Source organism: Apteryx rowi, unplaced genomic scaffold (genome assembly GCF_003343035.1).
Source record: "Apteryx rowi isolate R43461 unplaced genomic scaffold, aptRow1 scaffold_185, whole genome shotgun sequence".
Classification (NCBI taxonomy): Eukaryota; Metazoa; Chordata; class Aves; order Apterygiformes; family Apterygidae; genus Apteryx; species Apteryx rowi.
The window spans coordinates 417,271-440,525 of NW_020448141.1; the positions used below are offsets into that span (position 1 = coordinate 417,271).

At 39.3% G+C, this 23,255-nt stretch overlaps 1 protein-coding gene across 3 annotated transcripts in view; it reads right to left on the minus strand.

Annotated features, from left to right (window-relative positions):
* Positions 1-14,934, minus strand: part of TBC1D15 (TBC1 domain family member 15) — a 39,010-nt gene extending 24,076 nt beyond the window's left edge. For 2 of the 3 annotated variants that reach the window (XR_003252835.1, XM_026061756.1), the window contains exons 1-5: positions 12,621-12,722; positions 3,886-3,984; positions 3,567-3,641; positions 2,663-2,801; positions 1,077-1,287 (exon numbers count right to left, since the gene is read on the minus strand). Coding sequence is in view for 2 of the 3 variants with exons in the window: in XM_026061756.1 (XP_025917541.1) it covers positions 1,077-1,287; positions 2,663-2,801; positions 3,567-3,641; positions 3,886-3,984; positions 12,621-12,707 (611 nt within the window). In the remaining variant the exon portion in view is untranslated. Of the gene's footprint in view, positions 1-1,076; positions 1,288-2,662; positions 2,802-3,566; positions 3,642-3,885; positions 3,985-12,620; positions 12,723-14,772 lie in introns of those variants that run through there. The other variant, XM_026061757.1, reaches the window with a different exon arrangement.
* Positions 14,935-23,255: the final 8,321 nt, after the last annotated feature.

Genomic DNA, 23,255 nt, shown 5'->3' on the forward strand with positions numbered 1-23,255 from the left:
GACAGCCCCTCATACCAACAATATTAGTTGACCACAGCTCCACTTACCTGTAAAAGTCAACCCTGGCCCAACTTTTTCCCTCCCTCAAAATGCTCCCAATACATGAGAAGAGTCCTCTATAAGGATTCACAAAGCCATTTCACTATCTGCCTTCAAACCTTTCATCAGAAAGTTATTTTGCAAGTGACGTTAACAAAACACCTTCAATAACAGCATACCTGTTATACTGATGAAATGTCTCATTGTTTCTTCATGATCTAACTATCCTTATTTACCTTTTTTTAGGGTAAATGGGTAGGGTAAATAGGGTAATTTTTTCAGAGTGTCTTTTAAAATTATATTTATCACTATATGCTGACAGCAGAACATTCTATTTTGTTCTGCATCTACACTTTGCCCGAAGAGGCTTTTATCCATATGAAAAACTTGGAGATTACACAATATGAATACACAACAACCTGAAATATTTAACACCATGATAGGGACTAATTATGTATCCATTCTGCAAGCTGATTTGAGAGTCAAGACCAAGTGTAAAACATACTCCCCACAGTAAAAAAAAAAAAAAAATATGGGGAAACAGATTTCTGGGGGAAAACATTTATATATAATTCATTTAGATGACAGCGCTATAAATTACCTCACACTGATGTCAATACTCAGATATTTCACACAAAGTAGAAGATTTCAATCTTTAACACAAATTATTAATCCCATTTAATAGAAGTCGTTCACAGACAAGGATTTAACTTTAATTAAATCATCTGAGTATTTGAGATTACAGCTTTATTCCCAGTCTTCTTTTGTACCCACTAGAGAGAGCTACCGAGCTATTGTGAAGCTCATAACACTTAGATTCTAAAATAGATCATAAATTGATCCAAAAAATTTAAACTTCAGCCAACATTCAGAGGGGGTATGTGAAATTATAGTTTCAGTCATCTGAAAATTGATTCCATTAATAAAAAAGGGAAGGAAAAATACATCAGGAAGTGTTGATCTGAAAAACGTGTTACAGAATTTAAAATGTAAATAATCTGTACTTTAATCAGAACTAAGAGTTGTCTGATACTTACTCACTCAGCACAACATGCTTTTCAAGGCATTTAATCAATAGTTTGCTATCTCCACGATGAAAATGAAGAGCTGGGAGCCTCACATCATCCTTTAGACAGAACACCAAATAAGACCATCCCATGCCTTCTTTGTTTTGTTTGATTGATTTCAGATCTGTCAAACTGAACAGGAATGACCACTTGCTTTCTCCGTTTGCATGAGTTGTAGCATCTTAAAAACAAGATTACCACATGATTTTAGTTTGACTTCCAGTGTTAGCAACTACAGAAACATAATATCTATCACTGTTCAAGAAAAACCCCCATAAACACACAAACACCCAGCACTGGTTCTGGTAATAAAATGTATATGTAACTACCCTAATTTCTCATTGTGCCTTCTCACCTTCTACAGACTCTTAAAATAATGAGCAAATCCATCCAACTGCTTCCCTAAAGCTGTGCCTACAGTCTATAAAAATGACCCAGCAGGTAAACATACAACAACTATATCAAATTCCAGCAGCAAGTTGAATCCCACCAACTTCTCTGCCAGGTAGTACTACTCACTCAGACTAAACATAATATACGTTACAATCATGTATGTTATACATTGCACACAATATTAGCTGTGCCTTGTAAGGCTACTACCAAGATGAGGGAGAAGGAATTTGAAAATCTTCCTCTCTTTTTCTAATACAGTGCAAGGACTACGTACATTCAAAATGAAAGGATGCCCAAGGACATAAAACTGCCAGCATGACTGCAGGAGATCTGGCAACCCCTCCCATTCACTCCCATCAAATTAGAACAACTGGAAATAAGTAAGAAGTGGCAAAGAGCAAAATCCAAGTCATTATTGCTCACTGATACTGACTTTGGATGAAGATGTACTCTAAAGATGTAAAAATCAATATGAAGCAGTGAAAATAAATCATTCTATGCATGACAGAGATGGTAGTATTTATAACAAAGATTATAAAGAAAAATACAGGAGAATCAAAGGAAAAAGATGACTCTTGAAAACCACTTTTTTGTTTTGGATTTTTTTTGTTCATTTGTTTGTTTTTTTTACACATATATCTATTCAGACTCTATAATAAGAATGATGTAACTATGAAATCAAGTATTTTGCCAAAATGCTCATTAGACATAAGAAAAATAGCTTTTTAAGTTTTCACACAAGAAAGACCCAGGTACCACATAGTTGTATACTCCATCTCCCCCTGCTGTTCCAGTAGGAAAAAACATTTGAGTAGTAAACTACTCATTTTTCATTTTCTTTTCTAACAATAAAACTAGTTTTTGTTTGAAAGAATGCAAGAATCCAATGTGGATAAAAGTGCTACATCATCTAAAGATACAGAGAGAAAGATGTTAGATGTAACATGCCTTCTAAATTACAAGAGATGTGTTTTGAAAGAAGAAATTAGTTTGGAACAAGAGACAGCTGGTCCTGTGTGAATTCTTTTCCACACCCAGAGATTCACTATCACAAATGACCCCAGCTTTTCAATTCCTAATAAATCCATTTTACCATATCTAAAAGACAACTCTTCAGTTACAAGTTACTATGAAGAAAAACATTCCACTTATTCTGGAAGTACCTCCATTTGAATGAGGTTTCTTTTTGAAAGAGACAGTGGTGACCATGTCCCATTCTGCCTCATAACTACTCGGACGATCTGCTCCTCGGGGGGATTTTTCTTTAGGAGTTTGAGTCCACTCCACAACAGAACTGGAATCCTGAGCAATAAGAAAAAACAAATATAAAAAGACATAATATACTAAAATTGAGCTAATTTCTCTGATTAAACAAGCATAAAAATAAGCATCTTTATTTTCACAGGCAAAAAAACCCTGCAGTATTAAGATTTCTAGAAACATGATACAATTCAACATAGGAAAACCTGAGTTATCATTAAGACTATATAGAAAAGAGGTTTTACTGTGATAAATTTAGCATGGTGTTAAAATATATCCTAGCATCTCTAGTAGACCCAGCCAACGTATACTAACAAACTTTTTATTTAAATGTGAAATTGTATCTTTCTGTTTTAGTCACATCATCTTAATACTGCTTAAATACTACATTTCACTGGACCCTGGAATGTCCATAGACTTCTATTTTTATTTTGCATTAGAACAGTATCTCTCTGTTTTGAGCCTAATTATGAAGAATGAAACACCAGACTAGAAAATAGTTATCACAGGGAAACCAGTGACTATGATTTGCTTACGCTCATTTGGCCTTTTCTATTTATATAGATGGTCCCCTTCTTTTTTAATGCATGAATCACATATCACCCACACATACAATCCAAATAATAATCTAAACTGGGCTGCAGTCCACAAATATGATTCCTAGGTGTAACTGTTAATACCAGTGATAGTCACATAAACAGATTTTGCTACCAGCTATGAGACCATCTACCCATAAGTGAATTAACATGTATAATAGAAAATCTCTGAAGAAGTGGAATGAAGAACACTAATAACTAACAAACATACCTTTCCAGCACAGAGGATGTTAGAAGTATCCAAAGTATCATCCAATGGTCTCCAGTCAACTATTACTTCATTTTCCTAATACACAAACAATCATAAAAACATTCAATACTACATAATTAACAAAGCACGTATAGCTCCCTATTTACTTATGGAATGATTAGAGTATAACTTACATAAATATATAAATTATGTGGAAAATGTCAAATATATTGATCTTCATTTAAGAAAATCCAATGTTTCAGATAACAAGATTTGCCACATATGTTAGGTACTTGGTCAGCACATTTAAGAAGATTCTATAACTGTATTATACAAATACCTTTTCTATGACACGTAGTATTCCTCCTATTAAGTTGTCCTGGTCATCATTTTTTCCACAGGATGAATGAATGAAAACTCCTTCTTGCTCATATGCAACCTATAACAAAGAGGATAATGAAATAAACAGCAACATTTTAAAATTGCTTTTAGCCCCTGATGTAGTCATTATGACTTTGATTCATCTACGTAAGTTGAGAAGCGAATGCTTGAAGCTTGCTAGGGTTTTCATTACCTTTCCTTTTACCCCTCCTCCTAAAATCTGAGTTTTCCAATTCCCTGTTAACAAAAGGCAACTGAAATTGAAACTACTTAAATCATTATTTATTCTCTAAGCAATACACCATTATTTTGCCAGTTAGTCACAAAAAATACATCCAATACCCAATTTTTTTTTAATTAGTGTTCAAAGGTTCATATGGAAATAGTACACAGCTTTTCAAACACCAAAAAGCTTTCTTACATATCTTGCCTTTTCCCTACTTGCCATTTAAGCATATAGAAATGATAATCTAAATTTAAATTAAGATGAACAGTTTATTGCACAAAAAGATGAATTGCACAGAAATCAGAGGCTTAGATTAAATAATGGCTTAGGTTCCATTTCAAAGGTAGAAGGTGTAAAAGTCAGAGGAAGGTTGGCAGGAATACACATTGCCCACAGTTTTAGCATTTAAGCCTGTACAAAAATACACCTGGGGCAAACACTCCCCACAGATCATGCTCAAAAACCCCACAGAATTCTTCTCTGTCAAAATTCAGCAGGCTCCTCAGTGCTGCACACTATAAATCCTCTTATAAGCTCTTAAAAAAAAAAAAAAAATTGTTTACACAGTCTTTTTATAAACAACCCTTCAAGGGGAGAATGAAAACTCCCTAATATACCAAATTAAGATTTTGGGGAAGTGAAATACAAACAGTAACAGTAATTTTTATAATCATGTTAGTTTTTCAAACTAAGCAGCAAACATTGTCCAAAGAAACATATTTTAAAAAACATATTTTTAAAAGCAAACCAGAAATTTAACAACTAATCAGAGACTGATATTATATTTCTTCAGTCATGAAATATCAATATCTTTCTCAAGGTATTCATTTTTCAGACATTTTAAATCATCACATTTTCAATCAGGCAAATTAGCTAAAAATTAAGCTCTCTAAGCTTAACCAGCTGGACATGTATACAGAGCTTAAAATCAGTAAAACTCAGTTTACTAGTTCATTCTTTTGTAGATTTACTTCATGAATTTCTCTTCACTTTACACAAGCAAGAAACTTCTAAAGTGTCAAGTTGAATCATAAAAATGTTGTTTGGAAGTGAACTCTAGAGGCCAGTTAAGTGCAGTCTCCCTCCTGAAGATCACTGCCAACGCTACACTGAGATCTTTTTCAAGCATTAGAAGCCTTCCTCCATTTCCTCTGTTACAGCTTTTTTCTTTTCTACCAAAAAGATCCTCTATTTCTACCAAATACCTCTTTTGAAAATTCAGTCACTATTTACATTTTACCTTTTAGTTAAAAACAAGCTAAAAGGATGTCATTTGGACTGGATCTACCAGCGTAATTGTATAATTCATAAGTATGAACCAAAGTCATCAATTACCAGGACAACTGTGCCAGAAAAGCCTTCTGGTATTATTGGTTATACTGGCAGAAGTGCATTTCTATCAGTGATTTTACCAAGTATCACCAAGTAAAACTTGTCAGTCTAGAAGCACTTTCTCTAGTATATTATGCTAGTTCTTCCATGCCAAACCATCCCTACTACAGACATTGTAATATTTTTACTATTTTCAATCCACTAATCTTTCAGAAACACGAACTTCTCTTTTCACAGGAAAAGACAAAATGCTCCCAATGCCACATTTAGTTGGTGTGTAACTGAAGAAATCTACATTACTCCGCACAGCCCTGACAGTTCCTCCTCCCTGCCCTGTGCCCCACTGAAGAAGGTGATGAAACCAAAGTAACAAGAACATACTTCCAAGTTTGGAGGGTATCCGTACAACAGGATTTTCCACACTGCAGTTCACTTTCCTTTTCCCATTACTCTACAGAGAAACTTCTCCAAGTTCAAAGGCCAGAAGGCCAAGCTGTTGGGTTTTATCCTTATCTAATAATAGGTCAAATCTTGTAGTAACTCCTCCAACAGTCACCAAGTATTAATACAACTAAGCTTAAAAAGTGCATTTTTTAAAATCACTGGAGAAAAAAAGTAACTCAAAGATAGGGCACTAAACTTACAAAAGAATATCTAAAAAGTATTTTAACAGCTTATCACATAGCAAAACAGCTGCTGCCATCTTTGAATTATGTGAAGCACTAAGTTGCTTTGCTTCGCCGTACTTTATAAGATGATTATATAACAAGATTAAAATTCAAAAATGCTGTTATGTATTTTCTATAGCGCATCTTACAATAAAATTTAAATTTGAGATTGCTTTTTGTTTTCTGGTATTACAGCAATGGCAAGCTATTACTCAATTAAAACAGAGAAAGTAACATTAGATTGCACATACAAGTATTAAATAATAAAGTATCAAATTAAAAATTAGTATACTAATAGTTAGGTTTGAATCAAATGCCATCCATCAGTAGATAACAACCTACAATATGATTTTACATTGTAGTCAAACATTGTTTAGCTCAACTCAGCACAACACGTGACCCACAAAGACACCTGCTTGGCACCTCAGCAGCCCAATGATCAAGCAATTGCCTGGCCAGTCAGCACATGTAGGCAGCCAAGAGGAGAGACACGTTACAAAGACTGGCAACAGCATATGCTGCCTCGTGCCTCACCAGCAGGTTACTGCAGAACATGTAGATGGCTATCTCGAGAGAAGGTGAGGGAGAACACATAGCGAATGTGGGAGGAAGATCAGGAGCACTGTTAAAATGCTTAAAACTTTTAGAAGGTGTGCAACCAAAAATCTGCGTAGTCATGTCTTGGACAGGACAGCTCCTGGTACATACAGAGACAGTAGAAGGAACAGATATAAATCGGGTAGTATAATGAACTCCTGTTGCCCTATTATTAGCAGTTAAAGTAATCGTAACCCCCAAAACATGAGGTTTTATAAACCTACCAAAACCTGTATCAGTATTACCTGTCAACATTCCCTGTGTAGGTAAGTGTTCCACTCTCCTTTAAATCTTGATAACTTTTTGGCTTCAGTGACAAAGGACTACAGTTTAAAACATCCTCATTATTCAATGTGTGAAAGAATTTAACAGTTTTAAGAATGTCACCTGTTCAGTTACTTGAATATCCTTCTTGTATTATCAGACAAGAAAACAAGCTACTGTTTTATCTTTCTCTGTAATACTCGTTATTGTAAATATTTCATTATGATCTCTTTTTCAAAAGTGAGAAGTAGGGAGTCAAGCTCAATCTTCCATTCTCTTTTCATATGATTAGAGTGACCATTCTTACTTCCTATAAGTCTACAACATTAGTCATCTCATCATGGAGGAAGGAGGGAAAAAAAAAAAAGACAAGTTTGTATTATTAGTAAAGCGCACACCACCAGCAACTCAATGAACAGACATGCCCCTAAGATTTTAATCCACACCCCAAGGTATCCCTCTGCCTCTCCAGCCGTCCATCCTCATGGCCCACAGTAAGACACCAGTGTTCTGCATAGTTGAGTAAATGATTATGGGAACAGAGCCCCAAGGAAGCAAAGCAGCATACGTTGCTTAGACGCTTGGGGCTAAAAAGTTGTCCTCCCCTAAACGGCCTAACTACTTTGACTTAGATAATGGTGGTTTTGTTTTTTTCTACACAAGCATTTGTTGACCTGCCCAAAGATACATAGATCCTCAGGATTAGGTGCTATTATATACCTTGAAGGCAGATCCTGTTGGCCCCACAGCAAAAATATAAATGGAAAGCAAACCAAAAAAAAAAAAAAAAAGTTTGACAAAAACACATTAAATTACAAACACAATAGAAAAGGCAAAAGAAGATGCAAAGCACAACAGGTTAAACATCATTGAAAATTCAATCTTTTAACTGCACACATATCATCATAACTCAAAGATTTTCAGACACCTTACTAGCCTAAAGCTCATTCTATGCAAAACAGTTTCCTTAATATCCACAGTAAAGTAAGAGTAATCAAATCCCGATTTATCCCCCCATCTATGATATCCTTAAGTTCCTCGAAGGCTTTAAATCATAGGTATGACTGTCTAAGAAAAGATGCCTCAAAAACACTCAGCTGGCCATTTTTTTTGGCTGATCAGTATCGGCTCATCACTTCACACGCACTGATTGTTCAGACCTTATTTTTGCCCTTCAATACCTCTCCATCACAGATTAACAACCTGTCAAACACAGGACATTTGAGAGAATGGAGAAGCAATGCAGCTCTCCTACCTAGTTAACTAGTCCCATCTTTCAGACATGTCAGATTTGCTACCTATGTTCTTATCCGACTGTCTCCATTTCTGCCAGAGAGCACAGCTCAGGGCCAACATCACTCTGCCAAGATGCCATCTAGCTTCTCATGATGGATGGAAACAGCTTGCAGTGTTCATACTGTGACCCAGTCCCCACTCTGGGATCATCAAACAATTAAGGCATTGTGCAAATCCTGATTCTAACAACTTTTCAACAGTAGTTACTTTATTTTTGCCTCAGACTAGAGAATCAGGTAAGGACCTCACTGTGGATCCAACAGTCAAAGCAGGCACACTCCAAAGAAAGCGACCATGGTCTGAACACTCCCAAGACAGCAAATTAAGGAAAGATGAGGCTGTCTGCAAACATTAACAACAGATGTATCAGCTGATTAGCATCTTATTTAGGGATCCTAATAGAAGGTAAACAAAAGATGAAAAACAGGAGGAAACACTACAGACCAATAAAATCAATTCAATTTAGGCAATGGTTGTCCTTAGATATCCTACATACATAAAATAAAATAGCTTACAGTTGGGCCTAAAGTTAGAAGAAATATATCTCAATTTAAAATTCTGCATCATACTGCTTTAGCTTCTATCTCTGACTTTGGAATAGCTGAGGTTTCCCCAGAGTTTATTCACACATCCACCATTAAACAGTCACTGAGCATGTCAAAGTAGCCACTGCATCAAGAGTTTACTCTCAGTGGACAGATACCAGTATACTTGAGTGCTCTGCAGAACATCAAGCTAACATTACTTAACCAACATGCATCTTCTGTGGATCAGAAGGTCACTACAACTCCTGATACTTGATTTCCCACCCCCCCAGTTTTCACTGTTGTTGTTTTTAAACTGCAAAAGCTGGCATTTTTAGTTCTGGAGACCCCAAAAAAATCAGCTCTCCATTTCTTGGCTAATAGGTGGCCACAAATGGACATTAAACTATTGTCTCTGTGGACTAGAAGAAAAAAAAGACCTTAAACACTGAAACTACTTACATACTGTACAAGAGTTGGCCAAAAGTTACTAACCCAGGAATCTTCACATCCAATGAAAAAAACAGAACTACCATACATACTGCAATTCAATTCTAACAACATTAGCTATAAAGCTATCAGTACTAAACGATACGAAAAATTACACATGATAACATTTGACAGCTAAAAGGACTAGAAAACCATCTAACAACAACAAAAATGTACTGGGACAACATGAGGCTACAGAAAAGAAGGACAAGGTAAGGCCGGAACAATCAGTGAAAAAGCATATAATTTTCTCACTTTATTGCTTACAACCATTCACTGTTAACAATGGAAATACAAAAGTTACCAGTCTCTAAGAATTTACTACTACAGACTTTTTCTTGGGAATGCACCAGTTCATATTCGACTATTGCAACACTTACTCAAACAGCTAAAAGAAAAAAGAGCTGAAGTACTGCGGGAACTTTGGAACTCATTATATCTAACTACTATGGTTCCAAATGCAGTAACAAAATAAGATCCCAATTTAAGTTTTAATAAAGATATAAAAACATAACCTTATATGCCTTTTGTTTGCTGAGCTGATGGCTCAAGCTTTTTCCCTAAAACAGTGAAATTTCTGGTCCTTCTAGTCTTGAGAGGAGTAGTCTCAGAAACTTCAAGTTTCCAAGTGGGGTTTAAAAAAAAAAAAGCACACAAATATTGCTCATGTTGGGATAAATATGAAAAAGCTGACAATGCTGGGAACCTCGTACCATAAGAAGGATTTTCTGCTTGACAGCAGTACTTAAATTTTTCAAGTTCTGCCCTAAGTGTGCTGCAAAAGTGTTAAACTACCACATATTCTTGCTTCTTATGAAGCAAGAGTGAGATTTCAGTGAAAATATAAATCTATTAAGGATATCGAGGGTAAGATCCTCAGTTTGTATTGTGAGCACTTCTACAACAAAAATCCTTGATGAACATGAAATAGAAAGACTACACAAGAATTCCAGAATTATCAGTGAACTGCTTGCTTTACACATGAGCATAATGAAGCCTTAACTAAATTCAAAAGAGGCAAAGGCTACTGTTCACAAAAAAAAGCCTTATGAAGCACAGAACATTCAGAAGAGATTATGATTCTGTATACAGTAAATGATAAAGGCTGAAAAAATAGTGATCATTTTAAATCAAATACTTACTAAAATAGAACAATATGCATAATACAGGAGTCTCTATGCCCCATAATTTAACTAAAAAGTACAGTGAGACACTGTTTAAACCACAGGCTTTGTCTACATCTAAAATAATCTTCTGCTGTTATCTGTGCCAATAAATTACCTAAAGGATGCAAAGCTAATTAAACAAACCACATTTTACAGCCAGGATAAGCAAAGTTATTAAAAAAATAAACAAAAAAACAACAACAATCATGCTTCACAGCACTACTATTTAGTAGCAGCTGCAGTGCTACTTGAAAACTCCTAATTGCTGAAATTACATTGGCCAAACATGAGAGGTTAGACCATGCTTTAACTTCAAGAGCAAGGGCATAAGCAAGTGAAAAACACCTTCTCTGACAGTTCACGTCAATTGGTAATTGAGAAAGATCTAACAACACATATGCCAAAGATATACCAAACTCCAAGAACATAAACATAAAAGTCATTACTAAGCCAGCTATAATAAGAGTAAGCCAGCTGTAATAATAGCCTCTATACTGACAGACTAAAATTAAAGTTTATACTTCTCTCCCCACACAGCTTTTTACCTCATTTTCTAATATTTTCTGTTTTATTGGTGAAGCTCACAAGAGGTTCTCTGAAACAAGGAAAACAAACTGACCTTTGCTAAGCAACAAAAGGAGGTAAAGTATACCTGTTTTGATGCATGCCATTAAAAGCACTGAAAACGAAAGACCTTACTGCCAAGTTACTCGCAGAAAAGTCTGGCAGAAAGAGCAGAAAACTGAAGCTCATACTGCTCTAGTACAGATGGTCACTAATAAAAAATATGAGTCATGAATCAGAACTCCACTGCATTAACTTAAATTTTCTGGAATTGAGTTAACCATACAGAGAACGCCAACCAGGACCTTCTGAGATACGAACAACTAAGACTTGAAATAATAAGAAAAACAAATAAGACAAAAAAAATCTAAGGAAAGTAGTATATACAGTCACAATGAGGTGACTAAATTTACAGTTCATATCCCAGTAAAGCATGAAACTGAAATCAGAGCAAGGCAAAAAAAGAAGGAAAAGATATTGAATAACTGAGTTAATACACTGATTTTTGTAACAGCTGGAAAATATATTAAAAAAAAGATAGAGCAGGTAAGAGGAATTGGGTGAAAATGTAACAAAAACACAACCTGACACAGTGCATTGAAACACAAGATTTCATGAAATCTGAGACAATCTATCCCAACCACTTAATATAGTCCCATGAGCACTCCATGGGAATTACCTTGTGTAATATTTTGCAAAAAGTAATAGCATGCTAAAAGCTGCTAAATTAGACTAAAAAACCCCACAAGCTAATACCTACTACTCTTTCAAAGGTTTACCACCTGAAACACATCATTACAACACTGCGCAGGCAGAAGTAAAAGAGGAATTAAATTAGGACACCCATGGTCTATAACACCTTAAGTGAGAATGCTGGGGTCTGAACCAAGTTACACCATGTTCTACTGTTACACTATGCTACACTTCACTTGGAATGAGGTTTCACTAGTTCACAAGCACATCTAGCATCGTGATGACATCCAAAACAGCAACTGTGATCCAAACACACTCCCTAAACCAGCAGAATATTAACCCTGCCAAAAATAAGTGCACAGTTTTGAATTGTTTCAGCTTGCTAAATCAAATCACAGGGAGATCAAATAAGAACCCAAGCAAGTATAAGGGTAGCACACAGCAGGGGAGAGTTGGAGGATGGACCCTCTCCTATTGACAGGAGTGAAACTTCAGATCAGCCACTTCATGAGGTGTTAGAAAACAGAACTGTCATTTTGTTCTCTGTATCAAGTGCTTTTATTTTTTAAGATGCTATAATTTAAATACATGAAGAATGCTAATATGTTGCTGAATCAGAAGTTGACAAGTTGCATTAGTGTTCTGGATGTGGCATAACTGAAAAAGTTTTGCAACACCTTAGAAATTTATAAAAGTCCCAGGTCAAATAGACTTCTTAAACAGGAACAAAGAATATATATCAAATTTACAAACAACTAATCCACAATATTTTTAGCTTCTTATATAACTATGATAATATAGTTTAGGGGCCTGCAGGTCAGTTCTAAGAGATATATGAAACAAAAGCTAGAAAAGCAGTCAGTAGTTTTCCCCACCTTTCTATCACGGCAAGAGGCAGGGCTAGTGGAATCTGAACAGGAAGAATAGACAGGGAAGGCGAACAGGATGTGTACTTTGGGCATTCGTCTTAGAACACCTTGCTGAGAACACTAGCAACTGTCATCTGGCTTTTGTTGCTTGACAGGGATCCATACCTCCACTCAGAAAAGTTTAGTGGGCCTGCAAACTGAGAAATATTGATCTTCTCAGAATGACGCAGAATCATGCAGCTTTACTTTCTACCTAAACTATACAAGAGCCTAAAATGTGAAAAATCAGTCATATAAAGAACGCATAAACTTCTTTTTAGTTTGTTCTCAATACCTGATAAAGAAGAAACAAATGAACTGCACCTGAAAAGTGTTATTTAAGAGTAAAAAAATCCTGGAAATCCATGGTGGTCATAACCAGAGTGGTGACAGACAATGAAAAGGAAAGATTCAGATGCTTTAAACATTAGAAAAGTGGATGTTTATGATAAAGCTGCCTATACCAACACTAATTCAGTTTTCATTTTCTGTTTCTCACACATGCTTCCAGGAAAAAAAAAGAAAAAAGAAAAATCAAGTTCCTGATAAAAGCGATATGAAAATCAATTATGAGAAATGAAAACACTTAGCATCAGCCAATAAACTGCTGGACTGAGTTTAAAATGAACAAAACCAGAAGTTTCATTTAGGTCAGAATTGAAACAGAAGCAAGACTTCAAAGTTTATTTTTAAGGCTTTCTAGGAAAATATTTATTAATAAAACCAGTATCCCTACATTAAGAAGCTGAAAGTGACTTATTTCGTTTTCAGGACTCAACAGAGAAAAAACAAAAGAGTAACTTTTCTTTGCTTACATGCAAACTTGATTTGCATAGCTGGAAACAGCTAGGAGGACAGCAGGACCACAGCACCTAACAGTTGTCAAGAACTCTGATTACAACATTTTAAAGTTGTAACAACTCCAGCTGAGCAAGTTACCTGTTCCACTTCTGATTAAAACAGAAGATATCATAAACTGGTTTACCAGGTCAGTCCCTCCATTAACTCTACCACAGAGATATCTACTGAATTATCTCGCTAGCTTAAAACACTCCAGCAGCCTCTGAAAAGCACTGACATAACTTATTACATACATTCTCTCATTTGCTGCCATTTAACGGAAAAGGGAACTGGTCATACTCTAACACTGGCTAGATACAGTCAGACATTATACTAAGACCGTAAATCTTACAGGATCCACCTGCTCAAGAGCTCAGGTGTTACACAGTAACTGTTTTAGAAGACTGAAACATTGAATATAAATATTTGTACAATAAAACCATAAGGACACAACTCAGATTTATGTGGAGGGGGAGGGAGAGACGGGGGCAACATGCCCCCCTCCAGTGACCTCAACTCAAACCAGAACAGACACTTGAATGAAAACCACCTCCTCAGTTTTTCCTTGTCAAGCTCTGCAGTTTCATTCAAAAAGACTCGACGAGGATCTGCAGCGTATCTTTACGTTAACAAAATGATCTGACAGACAGCACTTTACATCTACCCCGGGGCAGACACACGCACAAGGCTTAAGTGCAGGTTAAGGAAAAGGCCAGTAACGTCTACCAGCACCTCTGGAAAATACGGCCACGGAGACGAGACGAGACGAACCTCGTTTTTCAGCTTCAAACCGCCTCCTGCGGCGGGGAGCGGCCTCCCCCTAGGCCCGAGCCGGGCACTCGGCGGCACGAGCACCGGGGAGGGCGACCCGGCTCGGGCCGCAGGACGCTGCGACGTGTCGCCTCGCCCGCGCAGGGCGGGCCGAAGTCTCGCCGCGACCCCCCCCGCCACGCCGCGGCGGCGCAGAGGGCCCCGGGGCCTCCCGCCGCCGCCAAGCCGGCCGAAGAGGGGCCAGTCCGGGCCCGCAGTCGGCGCGGCCCCACGAGGCCCCCCCCCGCCACACGCACAGCGGGGAGGGCGGAAAACCGCCACCCCCAGCCGCGCCGCGCCGCCCCTTCCTGCGGCCCGTCCCCAAGCGGGGCGACGCCAGCGAGGGGCACAGCGACTCCCCACGCCCAGCCCCAGGGCTGCGGGAAGCCAGCGGGAAGCCAGCGGGAAGCCGGCCGGGCCCCCCCGCGCCGGTGCCCGCGGCGCGGCGCTCCCTGCCCGCCCCCGTTACCTTGCCGCTCGGAGGCGCCGCCATGTTGCCTACGAGTGTTTATGATGACGTTGCGCCCTTCACGTGCTTCCCCGCCGCTTCACAACAAGCGCCGTCTCCCCCGCCACGGCCGGGCGGGCGGCGCACGCGCACTGAGGCGGAGGCAGCCCCGCCGGCGGGGGCGGGGGTTTACCGAGCAGCGCGCGGCGACACACGAACCCGCCGTGGGCCGAGCTGGAGGGGGCGGGGCCTCGGCGCCAGGGGGCGGGGCGAGCTGAGGTGAGGGGAGGGGCGCTCCGCTCGTCACCTCCCGCGGCGGCCGCGCGCCTCCACCCCCAACCGCCACCGGCCCCAACGGCCGCCCTGCCCCGCTGGGAGGCACGGCCGGGGCAGGACGCAGCCTTCCCGCCGCGCCGGTGGGTACCCCGCGGGGGAGGGGCCGTGCGCATGCGCTGGACGGCAGGAAAATGGCGGTTTTTCGAAGGCCATGCTTTTTTTTTTTTTTTCTCCTCGGTTTTCACTCATTTTGAGTCCCGGCTTGCTGCGGTTCCCGTGAGGTTTGCTGGCGTCACGCCCTCCCGCCGCGCCTCGCCTTGGTCGTGCCTCCCTGCCGGGGTCTGGCGCTGCCCTGCTCCCCCTCACAAGGTTTCAGAAGAAAGCTGTGCGGGTAAGGGGACTGTGAAGGACAAGGAAACGGTGAAACACACGAATTTTTCCAGCAGGGGCACTAAAGAATAGACAAAGCATGTGCCAACAAAGTGTGAACTTGTAGGCCTGAGACATCTCCCGAGCTTTGCGCTTTGGAGCGAAAGTGATAGTTACCAAGCTATGGTGCACCAAGCCGGTACAAGCATCGTAGAAAGGATAGTCAAAGGGTTTTTTTCTACCCTTAAAGCTTTTTTTCCTTGAGGCACCTGAGACTGTAACTGCAAGAACTGCTAGAGATTTGATCTAAAACTCATCATATTTCTGTAGTTGTTTTCTTTCACTTCTCACTGTTCCACAACATAAATAGCAAGGAAGTAGTGGCCATAGACACCATTTAAGCTACCCTAATGCCCGCAGACCAGATTTTTACTGTCACTGAAAAATACAACAGTTTCAAGTTGAGATTGCTTCTGCTTTTAGCAGATAATGCAACATATCTGTATTTGACATGTAATAAAGCCAAACCTTGGTTACAAGCTCATCGATGTTAGCAATTGTTCAGCATTCACGTATGTGCAGATTTATAAAGAAACTCTGGGTGAATCCTCCTGTTGATTTCAATAGGTTTTGGTCGTCTTTACTGGAAAAGCATATAATTCATGGTATTACTTACTAACTTACAAAAACTCATCTTCCATTTAACATCTGCAGCCTTTGATCCTGTTCAGAGAAACAAATAAAGATTTTTCTAAGACTGCACTTGTTATATGCCAACATGTTATCATAAGATACTTTGAGCAAATAATATATCTCCCAAATATCATTTATTCAAAATGGATGAATGGGATGCTCACATGAGAGTGATCCAGTAACCTGAAGGAGCTTCATATAATGGCATTATAATTTGCTTCTGACTTCTCAAATTTAAAACCCACTTGCTAGATTAATAGCTGTACTGTTTTTTTTACTATCAGAAACAAGAGTTGCTAGTCTCAAGATAAATAGTGATTTACTTCAGAATTGTGACCAGCTATCTTAACTGTCTTTCTGTGTAAACATGCATACAGATAAAAAAAATGCAGCCAGAACACAAATCCTTGTAGTAATACGTAGATTTTGAAAGCTGTATGGACATAGCAAAAATGGATATGGTAACTGTAATTAGCTCTTTATTTGAATTTAGTAAGAACATAAATGATGTCTGGGAGAAATTTAAGGAAAAGGGATACACGTTAAAAAAATGCATCACCATAAATGAATTACTTTGACAGGTGAAATAGTCCTGTTTGCCATCTTTCATTACCGCACTGATTTAATCTCTTTTGGACTCCCTGATATTTCTCTTCCTTTCTATTTCTTCTCACTTCCCTTTATTTCTTACTCCTTACAATATAATCACACATTAGTTACATACATTTCCTTTAATCTTGTTCATCTCTCCACTACTTTTCCATCTCCAAGCTCCCTGAAGTCACCAATGAACACCTGGGACTTCCCTTCCTTAATTGTATTACATACTCACATTCTACTTTCCCTTCTTGCACTCCATTGAAACTGCTTTTGTCAAGGTTTCTTTCCAAGTTTTTTTTTTCCTAGGAGAAGCTCAGAATTAATATTCCAATCTCATTTTCTTTAGCCTTTATCACAGTCTGCAATGGACTTCTTGAAATCTCCTCTCTTCACTAGTATGACTGTCATCTCATTCTCCTGTCTCTCAGACTGTCATTAGCGTATTGAATGAAAGATCCACTCTCTAATTTTCATCATCAGTCTTCTTTCTCTTTGTAGGTAATTTTGTCTTGGCATCTTTTTTGTCATCAGCAGGCAGCTAAAGACAGACATTGTTTTATTTTACTCCAGACTCTCCTGGCATCCATCCCCCTCTTCAATATCAACATCCCAGCTGTCTTCCTCTACAGCCTGGTTGATGCCTTAGACTTAGATCTCTCTCTAGATTTTCTCTGCCACATTATAACTGTCTCTTACTCCCCCTCACCTTATAACAGCTCTAAAGCATGGCTTTCCAAAGCATGTCCATCCACACAGCTGAACTTTTTTCTTGTAATATTGTTTGCTGACTAATGCCATTTTGATCTTTCATACTCATGCAAACTGCTTTTGGAAAGATCATTCAGCTGGTCCATATCACTGCAGCTGTCTCATCCAGCTCCTTCTACCAACACCCACCCTTCTCTAAGAATCAACATAAATTGCCTGTCCTCATTTCAAGGACCTTTCACAGATTACCTCCCACTCTCACTCACTAACAAAACACCAAATCCATGTCAAATGAACTCATTGCCAGAATCTGCCAATCACTTGTGAAAATTTCAAACAAGAACTTGCATAGAAGGCTTTTTCCCCAAACTGACCTTCCTACAGGGCAAGGACTCCCTTAGAAAGGCACCAAGTTACCTCATTATTCTTCTTCAAATCCTGCCCTGAAATCCCCATTTGCTATAAAGCGTACCAAAAAAATGGCATCAAGTAGATAACTGATAAACCAAAACCATTGCTGATGGTGCTTACCACTACCATCTCATTGTTTCCTGTCTATATTCTCTGTATCCACCTGTTGTTTCTTGCCTACAGTTTGACAGCCAGCTGAATGGGACAGGGTCCTCATTTTTCATATCATCACAGAATAGTTTAGGTTAGAAGGAACTTCTGGAGGTCATCTGGTCCAACTCCCTACTCAAAGCAGGACAAATTTTGTAGTTAGATCAGATTGCTCGTTTTAGAATACTGCTACTACAAGGTTCTTCTTTCAGATTTCCCATTGCTAAAAAAACCTATTAACAGTTACAGTGTATCTGTAGGCTCACTGAAAGCTAACCTGTAGCTACTTTATGCATTTTTCCTTAAGCTTCCAGCATTCCCATATTAACTTGTACAGTCACTCAATGAGAAACAGTCCATAGGAATTTGGGAATACTAAAATGCAATGCTATTATAGACTCTCTAAAATGTGAGTGGTGAGGAACTGCTACCATATTCTAAGCTTTGAAAGCCCTGCATGAGTGCTTTGATCTATCTTAAGAGTGGGATGTGTTTAAAACAAACAGAAAGGCAAAACAGTCACTCCAAATACCCAGGGGTGGGGAGAGGGAAAGGGGTTCAAGACAATAAGTTTGTGGTTCTATGCACAAAACCAGAGTTGCTTTGCCAGCCGTAGAACTACAGCTCAAAATAATGGCAAGAGTGCTCTTCAGAAGAAGGATGGGAGAAGAGGATCACTTAAGCAAGGGATAGGCTAACATAGAAACTCAATAGAAACTTTTGAAAGATGGAGCTATGAAAAGATCCAGGAAATGGTGGTGGTGGGGGGTTTCCAGACTGATTCTCTTTTTTAAAGTTTTATTCTAGATAAACTTTAATTCATTAGAACTGGTTATTGTTGCCAGACCTGTGCTAAGGTAGTCCGTGTTTGTACCAGGAAGTTGTAACTCAAAACTTGGCCAAAGAGACACAGTTATTTTCCATTAAACCCTAAGAAAAGTAGCAGCTAGGGTTTGGAAAACTAGACTTGGAGAAGCCAAGAGGTATAAGAAAAGTGCAATCTTTGACAATCAGTGACCAGCAAATACTTTAACAGCTGAAGAACAACAGAGTCTGAATGGCCATACAAGCATTACCTAGCCTCATGGTGTTCTGGATACAATGCATTGAGGAAAAAAGAAAGGAAAATAATGACCTGACTAAAACCCTTTATTTAAAACATTCTTGATCTTTGAATCTAGAATTGTACCAACCCTACTCAACATGGGGTTCAAAAGGAGGAGATTAGAATGAATAGAAACTCCCACAGACTTCAAACATAGGGTTTTAAGTTTTCCTGCAGATAGGGTCATCATTTGGCATATACACAGGTACAGTGTAAAAGCAACGCGTAAGTAATCCTGAAAATAGCTTTATAAAGAAACACTGAATGTCACTAGAAGAGTAGTCAGAACCGTAATATATTAGTCTTTATTTAATGATATTTTAAACTCTTGATTCTTAGCATTTTCCCCAAAAGCAACAAGACAGAGAAAAAGACAGTCTTTGAAGGCTGTGAAACAAGTCCAAAAGGAAAAGCTTTCACTTTTACTGTGCAACCAGAACAGGGAGCAGTACAGCATTACCTGAAGGAGCTGGCAACTACATAAAGAATCAAAGGATAAATCCCACTTCCATTACTGGTGGACATCAGTTAATATTTGCATTCCCAGAGTTAATATAACAATATGCTTTGTTGGAAAACATTGCTGGAATATACCTATCAGATCACACATGTAAAGTCATTGGATGAGGGCCACTCACATAAGGGACTAATCTTTGACTTGTCATCTATTTAAAGCATTAAAATTTGATACATTTGCTTTCTTATTTGACCTTTGGACCAATCCAATCTTTGGGAATTTTCTATCATTTCCAGCCACAACATAATTTCCTACCTTACAGGGAGCTTGAAATCAGCCTCACTGAATGGTACCCCGAATTTAAAATTAATCCTCACTAAGCAGTAGTCCTTACTCAATCAGGGTTGTTCTTTTTTGTTTCCTGGAGAGGTCTTCTCTCAGGAGTAGCTAAAGGTCAAGCCTGAGATACTTCAAGCTTAGCACTGAGATTTCCCTTTCCTTTGGAGAGGTATTCAGTGCAGCTCCCTTCTCCTTCTATCAGATATAGAAAGTGAGTTTCACCCATAAGTTTCACTGGTGAATGATCAACAGGTTCCACAGGAATCTTCTTGGTAGGACTCCTGTCCCGTCACACTGCTCTCTCAAAGACCCAGTCAGCACTTCCCTCACTCTCAGGAAAGCGGGACTGTTTCAGAGAGCTCTCAGTCCCACAGACCAATTCTGCTCCACAAGATGCCCAACCACCTTCTAGCTAATTGCCCAAACTACTAGACCTTTCCCTTAGGTCCTGCCTCCTTGTTCTTTTGCAAATTATCATTGCATAACAACAAGCATGTCATTATGCAAGATGAAGAACAAAATGACTCTGCTATAAGGTTGCAATATCACAGAACGGTTGAGGTTGGAAGGGACCTCTGGAGATCTAGTCCAACCATCCTGCTCAAAGCAGGGTCAGCTAGAGAAGGTTACTCAGGATCTTGCCCAGACAGGTTTTGAATGTCTCCAAGGAGGGAGACTCTACAGCTTTTCTGGGCAACTTGTTCCAGTGTTTGACCACCTTCGCAGTGAAAGATTTTTTCTTATGCTCAGATACTCTTATACTGTGTTTAAGTTTGTGCCCATTGTCTCTTGTACTTTCACTGGGCACCAATGAGAAGAGTCAGCTCCATCTTCTTTATACTGTCCCATTAGATATTTATAAATGCTGAATCAAATCCTCTCCGAGCCTTCTCTTCTTCAGGCTAAACAATCCCAGCTCTTTCAGCCTTTCCTTGTATGTCCAGTAATTGATCATCTTTGTGGCCCTTTGCAGGACTCACTCCAGTAGGTCCATGTCTTTCTTGTGTCAGGGAGCCCAGAACAGGACACAGCACTCCTGATGTGGTCTCACCAGGACTGATTAGAAGGGAAAGATCACCTCCCTCAACCTGCTGGCAACACTCTTCCTAATGCAGCCCAGGATGCCATTGGCCTTCTTTGCTGCAAGGGCACATTGCTGGGTCATATCCAACTTGTTGTCCATCATGACCCCCAGGTCCTTTTTTGCAAAGCTGCTTTCTAGCCAGTTGGTTCCCATTGTGTACTGGTGCACGGGGTTATTTCAATTCACTAATCTAAATGTTGCACAATAGCATGTTCAATAGATTAACCAAAGTGCTAGGACATTCACTTCTCCAGAAGCCCATTAAGAAACAATGGGACAGTCTGTAGCTTTGTGCACACTACACAGATGGGAGTAACAAGGAGAGTATCATCTTGGTGGCCCACACTTCTTGGGGTTTCACGTAGTCATCTGTTCTAATATGGAATCTTCTGCCACACAGAGATAGTCACAGCATCCCAACCAGTTACAGATCCTGACTGTGCAGCCAGAAACTGTTCCTGGCTTTCCTGTGGCTTCTGTTGCTGTCACAGCTGCAATTGTAGCTATTATTGCCGTGCTAAGAGCTGCAGCAGCTGCTGTTGTTGCTGTTACTGTTGTTCACACAACTATTTCAGCAGAGCTCTAGGATCAATTCGTGTATTCAGGTGTATCAGCTGCCCACATACTCAACCACATGAAAGCCCAGCCCAGACAAGACAAGTACAGATTCTTTCGAATCCTTCCATCACAGGCTTAATTTGTACAAACAAAACCTCACAGCAGCAAGAAAAAGATAAACAATGCTGAAACATTTCCCTTTGACCTCTTTTTCTGCTCACAGGAAAAGGATACATTTCAAGCCTTGCTTTAACAGGAATGCAGTCCACAGTTTTTCCAGGCTATTCCAGTTTGTCCAAGGTCACAAGCAGGCGGTAAATGGGTCTGCTGTCCCAGACTGGTTGCAGCAGGCACACCTCAGATGAAGCTGCAGACTAGGCTTTTCTGGGGAGTTCCTCATATTCCTGAAAGTTTCCAGTCCTCAGTTGAATTACATGAAAGACTAAGAGATATTCCAGGATTTAGCTGTCATAGGCTCTTATTTTTGCACATACAAGAGGAAAAGATGAAAAAACAATCCTCCCAACCTAACTAGCAATCAAGAATAGAGACCAGGAGAGAGATCAGGCTCTGACTATATCTATTCAAGTAAACCATGTAAGCCTGGGGCACAGACTTGAGCACTGACCCACAGTCATCCTTACGGTGGAATCATTAGCATGCTCTCTCATATAATTATGGTCCATACCAACTGGGTTTCTCACAGGACGGTATCTAGGCACAGTTTGGGGAATAGCATAGCCATTTCAAGTAGGCAGCATGCAAACCCTGTTTAAAGGGGAGAAGACTGCTTAACTATATAGATGAAAGCTGTACTGTGCCATTTGCTCTCAAGACCAGAGCTCCTTATGCCCTGGCCTAATTTATTTGCCAGTATAAGGGTGGCCTCTAGGACCAATTAGGATATTCTGCACTCACTTATTGTCCTTCCCTCAACAACAAGGAGAGACCACAGTCTTTGCAACCTCTTGTTCTAAGAAAATATACAAGCCTAACCTGCACAAGTAGAGCATGCAGGTAGAGTAACATTCCATGTTTGGCTTCCTCCTGCCATGAAGTTAGACAAAGATAAGGTCAAAGAAATTTAATAAACACAGATTGAAATTAGAAAGAAGGAAATCTTTCCCCGCTAGCATTTTTTTGTATTTTGAATCTGAAGACATGGATGTGCATGAGACATGAAGGCAGTACACTGGATGAGAAGCTTTCTTCAAGCATTTATAGTATGTCACATATCACATATATAACCACAACTATGAGTTTTGTGGACTTGATTTTTTTTAATCTATGCATATCGACTACTAATAGAACCCCAGAATATGAAATGACCCAAAACATACAACACCTGTCATAAGAAAACATCATTGTTGATACAGCTGATTATAGGTTTACAATAGCTTTTTGTTCTCTTAGTGGGAAAAGAAACATTTTTTTATCAAACAAGCAGAGCAGATGCCAACATGAAGTGCTCTGCATTTGCCATGCAGGGAGAGGCATGGATTGCATCAGCCTCCAGAGAGACTAGCTGGAAACTATCCGAGAGTGATGACTAAACAGAAACTGATCTGTTGCTTGCTGATTGGCACAGACTAGTATTGCCAAAGCTACGAATTCAGAAAGCGAAGACAGATGACAGTAACCTCATTCCTTGTACGCACACATTACAACACCACCAACAGGCAACATTTCCTGGGGAGAGCAGGAACCTAACAGAACAGTTGTTTCAAGGTGGGGGTAGTCAATGTTATATACCA